Source organism: Salarias fasciatus, chromosome 22, assembly GCF_902148845.1.
Source record: "Salarias fasciatus chromosome 22, fSalaFa1.1, whole genome shotgun sequence".
NCBI classification, from domain to species: domain Eukaryota; kingdom Metazoa; phylum Chordata; class Actinopteri; order Blenniiformes; family Blenniidae; genus Salarias; species Salarias fasciatus.
This window is the reverse complement of record NC_043765.1, coordinates 23,063,854-23,082,178: the sequence shown is the minus strand read 5'-3', so window position 1 is coordinate 23,082,178 and position 18,325 is coordinate 23,063,854. Positions and strand designations below refer to the sequence as shown.

Below are 18,325 nucleotides of genomic sequence, written 5' to 3'. Positions count from 1 at the left end.
AGAAATCGGTAAAAAGGGACTCCAGGGCATCCGCAAAGACAGCCTTCTTAGAAACAGCTCTGCTGGAAAAGCATAATACCCGTCCACAGGTTTACGCACATCAAGAGGCAGAAGCACTGGCTGACGTAATTACTGACTTTGGTGTATAAAAACAAGCAATTGCTCTTAAAAGAAGGCGGCCCTGCTGGCTGTTGCTGAGTCAAACACCATTTTGGATTTGCTTTGTGGACTTACTCGGGGCTCAGACCGCTTCCTGCTGGAGTTTGGATGCTCTCTTTAGAATACCGTCAGTCTGCGGAGCGGTTATAAAAAGTCTCCTTTGACGTCGTCGGTCGCATGTTGAATGTCAAACACTTTATCAAGTTAGACTCCTGTAGTTTTGTGACAGTAGAGTTATTCTAGATACCTGTGGGAAACGTGAAGATTGCCCTAAGAAAACTCACAAAATGAAAAAGTTGAGTTGCATCTGTCATTGCCGTCTTACAGGATGGGCAAAAGTGGAACAGTCCCTCATGATACACGGAGTCTTCCTCCATAGCGCCGAAGGATACAGTTCTTCCTTTTTGAAAACCACCTTCATCCAGTTGGAAGCTGAAAACATTTTGTTCGTATTCGTCAAAATTATAGTTGTGGTGCTTTCTTGGTTTCTTGGATAACTCAACTTTGATATCTCACGGCGAGTCCTCCGGATCTGGAAAGAGGTCATATTTCTGATGAAATCTGATGTTTTACGCCGCGTTCACATGACGATTTCAAGTGAAAACAGAAAAGCGTGTCCGTTTCCACGACAATGATACCCGGAGAAACTGAAAACGGAAGTTCATGAAAATGGCTCCTAAAGTGGAACTTAGAAAAAAAACCCTCCGTCTCTGTTGAAACGAAGGAAAACATATTGTTGTGGCTTGTGTTTTGGTGCCACTGCTGCTTTCACTCAGTCAATTTTGAATTCAATGCTGGTTTAAAAAAAACAATCTGATTTTGCAGCATATCAGTATAAAAGCCAAATGTCTTTGACTGCGATTTATGTTTTCTACAGAAATCAACAACTGTCACTAAGAAATCACCATGCAGCTCTTAATCTGCCGTCTACCTGTCAGCCAGATCTACTCCGAACTCTCGCCTGTTTAAAACTGAAACATTCATGAGACATTCAGGTCATGTTTCTGCCGTCACTGCCAGCCGAGGTTTGAAAAGACGTCTTTTCAAAGAGCCCTTTGAAAAGCCGTGACAGTGAGACAGGAAAGACTGGCAGCCGCCATCCAGCCTCAAAGACGCTGCGTTGTCTCTGCCTCCAGTCCCACACTGTGTAATCAATATTTGCAAAGTGATCAAAGCAGCAGAGTCTCATGTGTAATGTTATCGCAGAGACAATATCTCCAGCTCTTCTAATCATCGCCCTCTATTTTCACTCCAGTTGCAATTAAGCTCAGGTTTGTCGCAGCTCCAGCAAATTAAAAAAAAAAAAAAAAAAAAACTAAACCGTTCCAGTTACCAGTGCCGTCGAACGCAGAATTTCATTATCGGCGAAAAAGAAAAAGATCATTCATTATGTGAAAAGATCAGTCATTGCAATGCCATTGAATACACTGGAAATTCTTCGTTGAAAGTGAGTGAAATGAGAGATTGCAGCCGCGCTCCTTTGAATTCACGATTTTAAAGGACGATCAGGTAAAAGCTGGCCTCAGAAACACAACAGACGCTGAACATCAAGTTATTCGATCGGAACGAGGCAAAATGTGAAAAAAATTCTAACAATTTGGAATTCAAATTTGGAAAGATGTGTGACCAGTTTCGATTGAATATCGATCCATTCTGCTGCTGCGTGATAAAACTGATTTAAACCTCTTATTTACTCCACATTAAAGTGGATAACTAAGGACTATGGTGGACTGTTCAGAGTGTCAAAAGCAACTTTTGCGTTTGACTCAACCTATGACATTAAGGTCCCGTTTACACGATGACGTTTCCAGTGAAAATGGATCTTTTCAGAAAAGTTCTGTGTTGACACGGCAACGTTTTGAAAACGGTGTCCGTTCACATGGAAACGGATGAAAACGGTGTAGTTTTCACAGAGGGCCTTGAGATGGCGCTGTTGGTTGTTTTCAGAGAGAACAAAGCAGTGCAGGAAAACTCTCCGTTATGTTGCATTGACATTGAGTTAGCGTGGAGTAAACTTTCAAGACTGAAAAAGATACACACACACACACACATACACACACAATCACACATTTCCATTGTCAATAAGTAAATAAACAGACGTAGTGGTGCAGTTGCAATGGCCGGTGAAATAGTTGCATCATGTGGGGGGAAAAAAACCAGCCTTGTCTCCTTCGGTTGTAACTTCATATTGTTGTCTCGGGGTTGCAGACGTGCAGCGTTAATTTCAAGGGCAGATAGTTTCCTTTCTTCAAAAAAAGACAGGATTCTTACTGTGCAGTCATTAAAAGTTTAAATGTGTCTGATATCATTCCTGTTGCAGGATTTTTCATTTCAGTCCAATCTTATTGATGTTTTTTTTTTTTTCTCTTACAAAATCACACCAGTCTTATTTTTGATATTAAGTTTTTTTTTTTTTTGTTTTTTTTTTTACAAGTTGAATTTAATTAGAGCTGGCTCTGTTCGCATCCGTAATGAATGCCCCCACTCGCCCAATGACTTGTGGAGCAGTAACCTGTTGAAGCAGTTTATTCGGTCACATAAAGCCTTAAAGCCGCACGACTGTCAAGGTTACCAAAGCAATTACAGCCGCGCCGCTGCAGTAGCGGACTGCATGCAGAGACCCTTCATTACTGCAAATAGAACTGCACTTTCCACCAATTAAGCGCACCCTAACCAGCAGCGGCGGCAGCAGTTTGACGTGGATGTACGAAGTGAGACTTTTCCCACAATGCCGCGCTGTCACGTCCACGTGTCTGCAGAAACGGAGACCGCAGGTAACAACAGGCATGCAGCACGTGGCTCGGAAAGAGGTCCCGTCCTTTTTTTATTGGACAGTCACCGCGCTGTCCTTCAGACACAAGATGATATTGAACAGTCGCAGAAACGATAAACGCGAGGTAAAGGTGTTCATGTGTGAGTGCAGGGCCCCGTTTTCACCACATTTTCGAGTGGAAACGGAAAACTTGTTACTTGTTAAACTACTCGTTAGTCTCGGTTCACCTTGGTTAATATTTGGGGTTTTTTAAGTGCATATTCATGACCTTTGATTCATTTATTTTTCAAAATTTATGAGAATGTGATCTCTTTTGTAGGGCCTTGGCCTGAAAACAACATAAAATGTTCAAGTATTGTCTTATTATTGATGCAAAATTAAAAGTAGAAAAAATATGCAAGATGTGGATGACTGGAGTAAATTTTGGACTGGTGAAATCTCCTGGTCACTCGTCCAAAGATCCATCGGCCTGTCGGTGGGATTGTTTTCGCTTTGGGCTTCATTTTAACGCGTGGCTCAGACAGAAACATGCCATCATCAGTCTCCATTATAGAAATTGGCGGACAGCATTATGGAACCGGACTCTCTTGTTCGTTCCGCGGCTTTATGGAGGCAGAGACGTTCCCAAAGTGCCGCCACATCCCTTCCACCGTTCCCTCTATTAGCTCTGCAGCAGGCCGTCGCTGTCTGCTCACAACAGGTGTGATGAATTCATTTCCACAGATGAGTCTCCAGCTGACTTTGCACTATATAGCCGCCCGCTGGAGCAATGTATATCCTCCGCTCTGCCAAATGACCGGGGAAGACGCTCCTCCCCGGAGAACAGCCAGGATCCAGGATGTGATGGGGCTCTCCTTCACTTCGGCGTTGGGTCTGTGGGGACTGTTTCAGTTAAATCGCGCTGTTTATGCATTTGTCATTCAGTTTCCGAGCAGCGTTGGCATATAAACAGACGTTCAAAATATGACTCAACGTTCCCGTTTTAGCTTAACGGTCTGTAAGCTAATGATCACTTCGCTTCACCCAACTCCCGAGTTTACAAGTTAATCTTGATGCTGAACTGTAAGGCTTTAGCCTCCAGCGTCTCACCAAAACATCACATGGTTAATCCAACATCTTCCACCTGATCTGAGGTGATGGACAACACAGATCATGTAGGCTAGTTTTGAATTGGCTTTTACAAAGTTGCACTTGAGAGACGATACAGGAATCCCCCCCTCTCAGGTTCTCTGTTGTTACTGAGCACATGTGGAGAACACATCCCTCTGAGCCGCCATTTTAACTGTAGTTCCATCCCCCAGCCCGCCATTCATCTCACTTCACAATCATCTCTCTCCCTCTCTCCCACACACACACACACACACACACACACACACACACACACACACACACACACATTCATACAAACATGACTTGTATAGACACCTGGATAGAATTGTTTGGTTTTGCTTTATTGTGAATAAATATAATGTTGGGAATCATTGTCTTTGACGTTTCACAATTATTAATGGAATGTCGATCTCTCCTGTCCAAGAACTCCAGAATCCTTCAGGTTTTACTGTGAACATTTGCTAATTGTTAATCCTGTAATTATTAATCCAAATTCCAAATTAATAATTTAACCAAGTTTATGAGACTGATTACAATGAATTTGCTATCTTTACCGACTAAATGTAGGTGGTGCCCCGAGGTTATCTGATGAAATCAGATCCAAAATGCAATAATTAACAGTTTTCTGGAAAGTGAGAAGCCAGGCAAGAGAAGGCGTGGACAGGTTGAGTACCTCCGGGGGGGATCCGTCCCGAAGGATAAAGTCCCTGCATGAGGGCTTGTTCTACTATCGAGACGTTAGCGTTCAGCAAACCGCCGAAATTTCTGAATTGTTGAATCGCCTGGCCAGTTTACAGGAGGAGAACCAGAGACAGGTGAGAGAGCTTTCCGTTTAGAACAAAAACACAAGTATACAGCTCATTGTTTTACAAAACGTCATTAACAAAACTTTTTTTTTGTGTGTGTGTTTTAAATGAAAGGCCCAAGCTCTTGAGGCCCAGAAACAGCTGATGGAGGCAAAAGATCAGCAGCTGAAGGAAGCTGTGGCTGACAAAGAGCTGATGGAGAGGAGATACCACCAGATGAAGGTCCTCAGTGAGAAAATGAGGGCCGACAGTAACAAACATTGGGAAGCTCGCTGGCATATGAGGGAGGAGAGGCTGGCTGCTGAGGAGGAGAAGCTGAAAAAACTCCACCAGGGGGAAATCAGCCATCTGAAAGCAGCAGTCACCTCTCTTAAAGAGGCTGCGCAGACCAGGCAGAATGAGACCAGAGAGCTGATGAAGGAGGCGTCTCTGAAGAAAGAGCAGCAGCAGCAGCAAGTGAACCAGCTGGACGTTGGAATGAGTTATCATGACAACTAATATTCATGATACCGCAAACTACCACAAATATGATCTAAAATAATTCCCTTTAAAATGATAATGTCTTTTAAACCAGGTCACCAGGCGTCACAACAGTCCCCAATGATTAATATGGCTCATTCTATTAAAAACACTTAAACGTGGCCTGAGCCTCATTTTGGGAAAAAATCCCCGATCCCCCCTCATAATCTCCGGCGCTCCCTCGCCGGGCGCCTTGACCTCAGATTTGGAACCAGTGATTTGAAGCTATTTTTGAAAGTGCAGCTCCACTGTGTAAAAATGTCTGTTTAAAATTTGAACAGTGTTTTCTTGATGTGTGTGTGGAGGTCGCAGAGCGCCGCCGCGCAGAAACTAATGACACGAGGCGCTCCAGTTGTTTGCTGTGTTTAACTATTCATGAGAAACTCTTTTATGAGTTTGTTGAAAATGCTCTGCAGGATTTATGTGTGTATAAATATCTCAATTTCCAGCTACAACTCTATTGTGACCTCGATATTGGAAAATATCTGGAACATTTCTTCAGCGAGATGAGTTCTCACACACAAGTGTTTGGTATTAAAATGTTTTAAAACGTCTTTTTTGCTTTTGTCATTTCAAACGTTTCACGCTGACGACAGTGTAGTTTTCATGTAGAGCCACTAGGGGGTGGTGTTGTCTGTAGTTGACTGAGTTGGAGGATTTTCAACATTGAATTTTAGTGGCTCTGTGCGCCATTCTCGTGTAAATGCTTCCCTGAAAGCTGTGTCTCAGTTCTTTAAGGTATCAGAAGAAAGAAGTTTGGTTTATTTGATGTGACGCCAAAACATGTCTTTGTTTTATTGATCTTCCTGTTGGATGTTGGTCATTGCAGGACACCGTATGAGACTCTTTCAGATGGTTTCAGGACTGAAAATGACAGTTCCGTCGTGTTTATTCGCTGGTACTCACTGCCAGTTGTGAGTCATTGCAGCGCCAGGCTCCACACTGTCCGCTGGTGAGAATTATACTGCTGCCATTCCAACAGGAAGCTCCCACCAGAGTCATTTACACAGAATCACATGAACGGAAACCCAGATTATGAGGAAAAATATAACAGTGGCTGGGTGACCCAATCCTAGGTACTTCCGACCCCCTTTATAGGCAGTAATTTAAAGAACATAATTTCAGAATGGCCTGTTATTTATTTTTCCAATAACAAATTGTCTATAGTCAACTGGTTTGTAATAACCTGAATAAATATGTTTTTATTTATACTCATTAAGAGCAGAGCTGATGTTCTCCACAGGCTGAGGAAACTCAAAGAATAACTTCACCTACTGTTGAAGGAATTAATGGCCATCTGGAGCCTTTAACTTAATACACCGTTCACTAGCTCTTTGGCATCTTTAATTTTCTGCAATTTACTTTTTTCCCACGTGTAGCTCGTATGAAAAGACACACCGCGCCACAGCTTTACTGCTCCACGCATTGCCGCTCCTAACTATCAGCCGGACATTACCGGAACAATTACGCTAATTTGATGGCCTTGCAGATCAGTCGGTGGAGTCAACCTCGCTGATATATCATGCAGCGCTAATATTTTTATGACGATGCGCATTGGGACATTACAGCCAGCGGCCTTTTCTTCATTTGAAACGGTCGTCGCACGGATCACGTTTCACATGGCTAATATTAAGCATTCTGCTAATGCAGAAACACAAAAAAAACCATGTCATCTCAATAGCGTATCAGATTGATTTCACATTTTCTCAATGAGGTACAAACGATCTTTCGGCCCGTCTCGATTCAAACCTGACGTTTGATCCCTGCCGGTCTCTTTGCGATAGAACTGTGTGCTTTTATCATACCGGCTTCTAAAGAGCTCTCCGAGGCCGAAACAAGAAAACTAAATACCTTTGAGCCTTTGAGATCCCCACGATTATGAAGAAATTCACTGAAAGTGGTGTGGATTTTAAACTACGTTCCAGCTTTCCAAGCATTACAACCCGGTTATTTCCGGTTTGAAGCAAAATGAGACTCGGCCAGCGCTGTGAAGTTATAGCAGGGTCTGAATTTACAGAACTGGCACGCAACAATTCGCTAAAAGCTTCTGGTGTTTTTCAGCCAGAAAGCGACTGCACTCATTTTGCGTATCTGGAAAAACATCCTCGGTTCACAAAGAGCATTAGAAGTAAATCCGGCCTTTACAGGAAGTTTTCAAGCAAAAACGCACAACTTTCCTTGCTTTTTTGGTGCTTTAGGCCTCTGAAAACCAACTTTTTGAAAACCGCTCCCAAAGAGGAACTTTTAGAAAAAGACCCGACTCCTTCTCCATGGAAACGGGTTAAAATACAATTTTTTGAAAATGGTGTCACTCCATATTCATGAAAAAGGCAACTTTTCTGGAACAAATTGTTTTTTTTTTAAAGCAGCATATTTAGAGAAGTCTGAAATACTTTGGATATTGTTTAGTTTCCATGGTAGATGTTTCAGATTAACGCAAAGCATCTACAGCACATCTCACAGAATGTATCATTGGAAAATTCCTTTTTTTTCTTGTTTGTTTGGCCAGGTGAAACAAATGAATTTTCATGGCTGTTCCCTGTTTGAAAGTCTAATTTAGTCAATAAAAACCCAGCTGCTTAAAAAGGCTGTGCTTTATCTCATTTAAAATTCTGAATCAGTTGACGAGCCCGACAATTTTTATGGGATGCACCTTTTCTCATTTAATGTCCAAATTCTGGAACAATCCACAAGAATGTGTTAAAAAAAAAACACCAGCAAACTCCATGAATTTTATGTTTCACTTGTGAAGACTTAAAAAAGTTGAAAGCGACAAACTATTACCTGGGGAGTACTTTTCCATATTTCATTGTCCAAATTAGTAAAGACAGAAGAAAAAAAAAGCTTAAAATTTTAATGGATTTATACTTTTAACTGATGACTTTCAAACTTCTTGTAAAGACAGTCTCAAATAAATCAATAAATGAAAAGGTTTCTCTTGTTATGTGGACTGTTGTGTAATATTTTGCAATATTTATTTGAATCAGACTAAGAACTGACTGTTTATGTTTCTCAAATCTAATTAGGTAAAAAAAAGAAAAAAGAAAGCTGCGTTTCAGAGATTCCGCATTTCCCCCGTTTACACAGAGAGGCATTTGGATCATTTTCAAAATGTTCCACCTTGGGAGACATTTTTATAAAGTTGCATTTTCCCCAGTTTCCATGGAGACAGAGCACTTTGGAAAAGTTGTTTCTCCCCATTTCCATGAGGATGGAGCATTTTAAGTGAGTTCTGTTGTCCTCTGGTTCCACAGAAACAGAGGTTTTCGGAAAAAAAAAAAAAAAAAAGCATTTCATTGCGCTAACATGTTTTCGGAGAGTGCCGTTTGCAGATATTGCGTTTTCACTGGCTCGGAGCACCGTTGTCATGTAAACCAACGCCCAAAACGCAACAAAAGTCTTCTGTTTCCGCTTCCGAACGTTGTGCCAGTGTGACAGTGTTTTCATGTGCAGGCTGGGAGGATTCCAGATATTCCAGCATGGCCGAAAGGTGAATCAATATATTGTTTCCCTTTGAGACACTGTTCCTCCCAGCAGCCCTCCTCGTGGAGCTCCAGCTTTGACTCTCGGAGAAAATTCAGTTGACACCAGCTGTTAAGCCGACAAGCTGTGAAGCATCTTTGTTACTAAATACAAAAGTTACTGCCAGAGAGACACAAGAGCCTCCTCATTTACTGCCTCACTTATTTGCCCTGTATAAGTATCCTGTTTATTCAGGAACGGTCTGCTGGGCTGCAGCATTAATGAAGTGAATCTTCTCGGGGGGGGGGGGGGGGGGGGGGGGGGGGGGGGGGGAACCAAGAGGACATTTTTTTTTTTTTTAAACAAGGATGGGTTTTCAGAGAGGATTCGGAGCAGACTTGTCGCCTGTCTGTCTTCACCCTGCCTTCCTTTGTGACGGCTGACACCTGGAGATGAGATCCTTTCGGTTTGGAGGGCGAGTTTTGTCAATGCGAAGTGGAAAAGCAGCGCCTCTCCATCTCCCTCCTCCTTCCCTTCCCCTCCACCGTTCTGTTGAGGGTAGGAGCGTGTCTGTGCTTACCTGGGCAGTGCGCCCCGGCTGTCAGGCTAATAACATGCTGCGCCGTGTTTGTCTGGGGAGAGAGAGCTGGGCGGAAAAAGCAGCGGCGAAACAAACAAATTGTTTTTCTTGTAGTTTAGCCCCAATGGGTTCGATTATCAAGGGAACCTGACACACACACACACACACACACACACACACACACACACACACACACACACACACACACACACACACACACACACACACACACACAAAGACAAAAACAAACATCCGACCTCAGCTGGAGGAAATGAAAGGCATGACAAAGGACAGCAAAACGAGTGGCTTGCTTTGGGTGGAAATTGTAATTGAACCACCACAGCCAGGCAGGAGACGCTCCACAGATATCCAGTAGGGTCGGCGCATTAGAGGCCCCGCTAAGTCATAAATAAGATTCTGCTTGACTTGCAGTACTTAGATATGCCCAAATCTTCAAAAAGACTCTTACAGCTATATCCATTTGTGTGAGTTTTTGGCGATTACATGACTCTTGTTTGCCCGTTTGAAAGATTTTCTGGGTTACGGTTTATAGATTTTCCATGAGGTTGAGCAGTCGTAACCGACATGAAGCCTGTGGGTCAAGAGAGCGAGCGAGTCGCCCTCAGGTTAGTTTTTGAAGCAGTACTCCGTATGTTGATAACTTGAAACTGGACTGTTTCAGTGAGTTTGCATCAAGTAGACCTTGAAATTACTTGCTTGACCCTAAAAAAGCTGTGTTTCAAAAAAAGGGTTAAAAGATAAAGCTGGGGACACATTAATCTCAGGCCTGCGTTTACACATTTTCAAAAGAAAATGGAAAACCTTTCTTCCTTTTTCGGGGCCAGTTTACATGATAACAGTGAAAACTCTAATTTCTGAAAACGGCTCCCAATGTGGAACATTTCAACAACGTTCTGACTTCATCTCCATGTAAACTGAGAAAAACACAACCTTTTTAAAAAGCTGTTGTGCAGACGCACCATTGCCTAATCCACTTGTGTGAATTTGTCCTGCTGTGGCCTCGATGACCGTGAACAGCATCATGCTGCAAAGAAGCAAAGCAATTTCAAAAAAGTAAATCAAATATGTCATCAGTCGTTGAAGGTTTGAACTAAAAGCGCAACTGAAGTGTCGCTTTTCCCTGCGCGTTGTGCCCCCCTCCCTCTTCCAGCACTGTGTTCTCTCACATCAACAGGTCGCTGCTTTCAGCCGCCTCGTATTTATTTACAGTCTTGTGCTTTATGCTCTCATTAACATATTTTTTTTTTTCTCACGCCTTCTTTGCAATGTGTTTGGCCTGTGGGCGGGAGATGTAGCTGCTAAAGCGGGCAGAAAACGGTCCTGTTCTGGCTCAGACAATGAGGATGTAGCGTAAATGCTGTTGGAACTATATATAAAGTCAAAGCTGGCCGTCATAAAATCCTAATGTGAGCCTAAGAGAGGGTTATAGGTCTGCATAAAACCCTTGCTCGTGGGTGTCCTTCCTCCCCTGACGGACACTCCTGAAACCTGCAGAGCCAAAGCAAATTCTACAGCTGGTTGAGCAGTAATGTTCCCTCCAGAAAGGCATTGATGATGCAGTAAAACTCACTGGAAGGCCGGGGGAGAGAGAGAGAGGGTCGCCTCGCAGGCCATTTACGTCTGCTTAGTTTATATGGGGCCGGGAGACAGAGGGGGCTGCGAAGGCACGCCTGTTGTGTCACGTTGTCGCGCTCTCGTTCTCGGGGTAATTGTGTGTATAGATCGCTTCATGTACTCGTTTCCATTGATCCCTCACCGCCGTGATTTGTTTCACAGAGAAGAAAGAGGTGACCCAGAGCCTGGAGAACTACACCGCCAAGTGTCCGGGAGGAATGGAGGTCATCACCCTTCCCGACGGGCTGAAGCTGCCCCCCGTGCCTTTCACCAAGCTCCCCATCGTCCGGTAAGACAGCGGCGTGACTGAGCACTGCCATTCGGATCAGGAGTGTCGCACGTATTTCAGTTCAGGGGCAACAAACAGCCCAATTTCATCCTGCCGGACCGGTAAAATAGTGCCACAATAACCTTGAAGTTTGAAGTTCAAAGTTTTTCCGTTATCGTGGTGCAGAGGAAACATGATGGAAAAAGTCTTTCTTTTCACAAAACACAACAATTACTGAAAACAATTATGAAAATCTCAACAAAAAGTTAATTTCAATGATACCTTGCAGTGCAAAATACAGTGATACAGTGTTAATTACATAATAATTACTTTTCAGAAATGTGTTTAATCAATAACTATTAGAGATGCGCGGATTGCGGTTGTGCCCGCGGATAACCGGCGGATGACGTGTGGAAAAATTAAGATTTTAATTACATTCGGGCGGGTTGCGGTTGAAGCATTCAAATAAAAAAAAAAAAAAAAGCAACTTCAATACACCTCAACACTATTCTGCGGATGCCGGGCGGGTTTGGTTTTGAAAATTAATAAAAAATCGTTCATATGGGCGGATAGCGGGCGGATGGAGATTTTAAGAAGCAGTTGCGGATGGAAAAATGAGCCATCCGCACATCTCTAATAACTGTACAATTGAATAGATGTAAAGCCTTTGCTTTAAATTCCATCATTAGTACAGTGAAGCCACTCGGAGTCGTGGTTAGACGTTCACCTCTGGGCCCGGAGGTCTTTGTGTGTGAAGTTTAACTGTTGGATTTTACTGTGTGTGAAGTTTTTAATCTGTGTATTCTAACTCAACAATGTGACGTTTCAGTTTTCATTCACTGGTTTGATTTTAAAGATTTATTCCGCATTGCTTCGGCTCGTGGAATAGATTTATAGTCTCAAAAGTGTGGAATGCAGTTTGCTTTTGTTTTCCTATTGTTTTGCTGAACTTGTAAACCTGAACAAAGAGCATTGTCATAAATCTCTCCCAAAGTACCGCAGTAGGCATGAATATTTATCCAAAACTCAGAAGGCACTACATAAGCAATTGTTATCAAATGTGAAGTTAAAACCACCACACTTCACTGGTGTTTCCATCGGAAATGATCCCTCTGTGAACGCGAACTCTTGCTTTTCACCCCGACTCTAGAACGTCATTGTAACACCCGTCGCTGCTTTTGTTCCCTGAACTAGATCGGTGAAGCTCCTCAACCTGCCCGTCAGCCTGCGGCCCCACAAGGTGAAAGGCCTCCTGGGACAGAACATGTCCACGGCCAGTCCCTTCATCTACTCTCCAATCATCATGCACAACAGAGGCGAAGAGCGCTGCAAGAAAATAGGTAAGTCCTGTGAATAGTGGCTTATTTTGCATTAATTTAAACCTTTTTTTTTTTTTTCTAAAGCAGTCTTTTTATTTACTAAGTAACCCAGACAGATACATGGACCGGGAGTCACAACACTCTCTTTATCGTGCTGAACTGTTTTCTCCTGCTGTGGTGTTCATGGACAGGTTTTCTGTTTTCATGTTGTCGTGAAAACCGGGGCCTCGGTGTGAGTTAGCAGCTTCTGTTGACTCACTTCACCCCCTTGTGGTAAAAAGCTGAATTACAATTGATGTCGTGATTTTTACAAGCCTTCACCTGCAATATCTCCTATGAGATGCTGTTGGCCAAATGTTAGCATTAAGGTCCTCTCTGAATCACTGACATTTGTTTGATTCTGCTGAGCAACAGGCACATGCTGACAACAGGATTATTGTTCGTGACAATATCTCACGATGACAGCAACATGTCAGTTTTCTTATTAACTGGACTGGATTTCCACAGATCTCCTCTTGTGTCCCGCCCCGCCTCTCTGCTCCGAATCGTTTTCTTCTTAATGTAGTTGAGTACTCCGACCGGTTTCGCTGCTCCACATAAATCAGAGTTACGTGATGTTGCCCAGCTGCTGTAGTTTCTGTAATGATAGGCCTTTGATTTCTGCACATCAGCAGTCTTCCAAAATGTGACATTAGATTTAATCCGATTTAGCTCTTCTGAAGTCAAATGTTTCTTTCAATTACAAGCCGCTTTTAGCCAGAAAGTGATCACAAATCGAGTGGATTTACATAATTTCAGGGAGCGCGTTTTGAAATGAGCGCTCTGATGTGCTCAGGACGATAACTGTTACACTTTTTCCCTTTAATTACAATAAGTGCCAAGTAATGCATCTGTTGGAGGAATTTTCGGGGTCTCTAAACCAAGGAGCGTCAACTGGCTGTCATTTCTTGGTGCACAAACAAATTAGCAGCATTCGGAACAGCTTTTTAATTGGGAGAGTGCACCGTGTCCTTGTAAACAAAGTCCGGTCCAGTTTTGAATTAATGGCTCCGTCTGGTGAGTGCACTAAATGCCCGAGAATCACACGGCAGATTCATTACGGCCCAAGGCCGTGTGCCGGAGTCGCTCGCCGCTCTCCTCGGAAACGGAAACTTGATGTACGACGATCTGCGGCGTTTTTGAACTGTGTCTGGAGTGAATGCTTTTCGCCGCTGGCAGGGTCATAAAAAAAAAGAAAAAAAAAAAGAGGAAGAACCATAAAAGTTGGGCTTCGTCACTGTGTTTGAGCAGCTGACAGAGGTAGTTTGGCTGCATACTAAAGAGTCAGACATTAAAAGCAAACAGGGTTCTGATACTTTCAGTGCCTGACTGAAGAGGTATTTAATATAAAGTGCTAAATTTACTATATATCATTGTTTTTTTCCAAATGTCTGATAATTCATGATATTCTGAACCGCAGAGGGACAGATGTTTTGAAGACTCCATCTCATCAGGAGAGTTGAGCTCTCCTGGTTCAGACGGTAATGGGTATTGTGCTTCGTAAGACGGTGTGTTTACTTCTCAAGAATCCGATGACCTCCTTCAACATTCATCCCAGCAGCTGCTCAGTTCACTGGGATGCAGCTGCTGTCTCCATTCAGTGAATCGGGTGTTTTAAACCCAGGATCTGCAGGGACCTCATCGCCACACGACAGGTTTTCTAAACGGACAGTTGGCTAAGCGGAGACGTACCGGGTCTGGATTTCACAGTGACGAATATTTCAGTGAAAGTAGAAATGACCGAATGAAGTTTGTTTCTGGAAAGTAGAATTTAGTTTGGTACATTTTCAACAGATTTCACCCTCTGTTCAATACTGCCGCGGCTTTGAATATTGATGAGTGGATTGAACTAAAGCACGGCTGCTGGGTGATGCAATACTTAAACTGTGCTTTCAGTTCAGTACCTCTGTGATGATAGATACACAAACTGAGGGTGGATAGAAATATTCTTCTTTCTCGCTCACAGGTTTGCTGTAGGATTGCATGGCAGAGCAGTAACTTGCATTTGAAGTTAACTGGTGATGCTAAATCGACTACATGTGAGTTTGTGCGACTGTCTGTTCAGGTGGTCTATATCAGTAATAAAATCTGACGATGGTCACTGCCGAAGAGGGAAAGATCATCTCCCTGAACTGCAACCAGCTGGAAACCCGACAGTCAAAACAAAGTGGCACAATCTAGTCGTGGTGTTGTAGCTGGAAGTTTTCTCAAGTTTTCCTAACCTTTTTAAAGTCTACTTGCGTGAGGGTAGTGTTAAACTAGAGCTTGGACGGGCCAGGCTTGGCACTCATCATTTGCCTTTGCCTGAACATTAATACTGAAAACAGACATGTTCCGCCACAAAGTTAAAGTTTTCCACTCAATGTCAGATCCATCAAGACAATCTTCTATATATGTCGATAAAGCTACAACACTGTATGTTGAGTTTACTGTCACCAGTTAAAATATGACCAAATCCTTAAACACGTCCTCCCTGTCAAAGACAGTCAAGAGAATTTTTTTAAATGAAATAGTGATTTCTGAAATCTCGATTTGTCTCCTCTTCAAAAATAAACTTTGCTTGATAAGTAGTTTGTGTTTAAAAGAATTCATAATAGTTGTGATTTCTTTTCAAAATAAAATCTCTAAAAATGGCAGTCAGATCCCTCTTTCAAGCACAACTGTTTTGCCGTGATTTTTTTTTTGAGGAAAATGTGAGATGTGAAAAGGTTTTATTAATTTGTGAGAATAACTTGCTTTCTTCCTCCATCAAATAGAAAAATTACCAGGTTGACAAAATTTGTTAACATTAGTCAATTTATTAACCTGATACCTGAACAAAGGTGAATGTTCCAAAGCAAAATTATGGGAGTGTGTAAACTTTTGGGAACATGATTAGAATATCCTCAGAAACAGCCAAAAACAGAATCAACTTAATCAGTGGAATTAACGCTTAGTAAATGATCGAGAACATAAATGTAATTGTTCCTGTGGTCTTCTGTCCAGACAGACTGGTGGAATCAATCCCTGCAGATTCAAGGCACATCAATATTGACTTGCTTGGGTTTGAATCAGTCTTCCACATCACTGTTAATTGTTCTTCCACATACCCCTGAGTAGATGGCTCGATGCCGTCTCTCGGTTTCAAGGTGCTTTTGTCTTCTGTCACGGCGTTCCACGTGAAGCTCCATATCGTCGACATACAAACCTCGTCAGGTAGATACTTACAACAGTTGTTTTAGACTGCTTTGAGGAAAGATGAATTGGGGTGGTGGTGTTGCTGATGAGACCTGTCGGTTTCTGAAAGGATTCAATTAAACCAAATTATCAAAATACCTCCAAAAACAATCATTTCATATATTTTGTACAAATTATTAATTTGAGACGTGTTCAACCAGGATATTAAACCCAGCTCTCTGTTTGACATGGCGATATTTATGTGCGAAGAAGTGGTTTTTATGACTGATTTTGAGGCGTTGTTGTTGACTGTAAAAGAAGTAGCAGCACTTTGACGTCCCCTCAGCGAGTACAGCAGTTTGAACCCTCGTTCGGAGAGGCCAGGGGGGTCATTAGTCTTCAGGATCCAATGTAAAGCTGGAAAGAAGCATCATTATCCCGGGTGCTTTCAGGGAAACCAGCTTTGGAATTTACAGTGAACTAGTAAGACGACGAATCCTTGTCTTGTGGAGTACAGTCACATTTGGATGCAATTCAAACGACTGCTCATAACCAGGATGCGCCACGCCGCCAGGAGCTTTTTAAAGCCAATCTTGTCATGCAGGTGTTTCTCTTATGCAGCCCATTAAAGGAAGCCGCCAGTGGCTTTCTAATCCGCGTCCAGTATCAGTGTGATATTAACTGTAGCCCACACATTTCCCCCCGGAGCTGCGCGTTTCTTCGACCACGGCTTAAGCCGCTCCAAGTCTGAAATTCCTCCGGAGGACTGTTGAGCGGCGAAGCTGCTGGAGGTTAAATTCAGGCGTGCCTTTCGCCGCTCGCTCCCTGCACCTCAGGAGAGCCAACAGCTGACTAATGAAGTTACGATTCTCTCTTAAGCCGTTCAAGAGCGCCGACTGCAGGGAGCAGCTCTTTGAGTGACGAGTTAAACCGTGAATGGAGAACACAGAATTCCATGCTGGAGAGTGCAGTGTTGGACTTTCAGAGTAGACTGACGAAACGGGCACCGTTCACAGAATGTTGGAGAATGTTTGCCATAAAATCTGCCACAACGGTCTCTGTCACACAGCCTCACAGCTGTAGGCCGAACCGCCACCTCCCACTCGTTCATTTCACCGATGGAGGGATGAATTCCCGGTGCGCCCTCGCCAATTCGCTCCGTCTCTGTCTTCAAGCCCCATGAATGTGATTGATGCTCAGGCCACACCACGAGGGTTGATCCAGCCGAGGATTGTTTCCTGCGTAATTGCTTCGAGACTCACTTTTAAGAAGTGTCTCGTGGAAAGCCATCCATTTGCTCTGATGTGGGCGATAGGCTTTCTATTACAGTGGTATATGGGCTTAAAGGGACGTGACTTGTACTTCGTCTGGTTCGAGACCTGGTGTTGCCTGTGAGTGTTTGAGGAGGGATATGTTTTGTATTGTTTTTGCCCCCGTGCCCCGCTGTGTTACATCTGAAGTGAAATAATAACCGGGAGGTTAGAGAGGCTGACTTCCTGCTGTAGGGTGCTCAGGTTTGTTTACACCCATAGTGATTTAATAGTGCAGGACCCAGACCTTAGAAATATATAGCAGAGAAGTTATGACAGATATAGAACAATAACTAAAGGCCAAGTCGCTTTGAAAGACAATTCATCTCAATTCAGTTCATATCACCAGTTTTCATGTTTTACAAAGCCAAGCTAAAATATCTTGCCCTGGCTGCTGTGTCGTTCATGACCCAAGTTTTTATGTTATCTGAAATAGTTTGCAAATAGTTTTCATCACTCACTTCTCAATGCAAAAGTTGGAAATTGCTATTTGATACTACTATTCATTACTCTGACTTGAGTCTGTTAAAAAGTTATATCATCAGCAAAGAAATGGTATTTATGGGGCTAAAAAAAATGAACTTCAGTGCTCAGAATCGTGTAAAATGAATACATCAAACACATTTCAGCAGCCTTAAGTTGGAAAAAAAAAAACACTTGTACATCCAGTAAATCATCACTTTTAATGGAATTTTAACAAAAAGTGATGCACAGTGTTTCCCAGATTTTCACCCTCTTGTAAATTTTCCATGCTAATAAAGAACGTAGCTTCTTCTCACTTTCTGCTCCACTAATCATTCTGTATGGAGAAAGAAGATCAGCGCCGTTGACACTTTTCAAGCTCTTCTTGCAGCCTGTGAGCCGATGACGGCGTGTTGTACTTTTGCCGTCCTTTATGTGCAATAATTTGGTGACAGCCAAAAATGACCACCAGAGACATAAATAGCAACTTTATCATCACAATGCCAACAATAAACCTTTTTCAGAAGAGTGCAAAAGGTTCTCTGCATTTTGCATAAATGCTCCACTAATGACAAGCGGCAGAATTGTATGCCAGTTCAGCGGTGATAAAGGAAAGTGCAATTTGAAAATTATTTGATAAATTGTGCAAATAAGAGTCAGAGGCACTAAAATTAAGAAGAAAAAAGAAGTCAACTAAGCTGTACACTTTCTCATGGCTCAGTCATAC

The 18,325-nt window shown here is 42.8% G+C and overlaps 1 protein-coding gene across 3 annotated transcripts in view; it reads left to right on the top strand.

Annotated features, from left to right (window-relative positions):
• The window catches only part of trappc9 (trafficking protein particle complex subunit 9), a 210,913-nt gene that overhangs the window by 19,302 nt on the left and 173,286 nt on the right, over window positions 1–18,325 (top strand). For all 3 annotated transcript variants that reach the window (XM_030120460.1, XM_030120459.1, XM_030120458.1), the window contains 2 exons: window positions 11,207–11,333; window positions 12,507–12,652. In XM_030120460.1, the coding sequence (XP_029976320.1) occupies window positions 11,207–11,333; window positions 12,507–12,652 (273 nt within the window). The remainder of the gene's footprint in view (window positions 1–11,206; window positions 11,334–12,506; window positions 12,653–18,325) is intronic.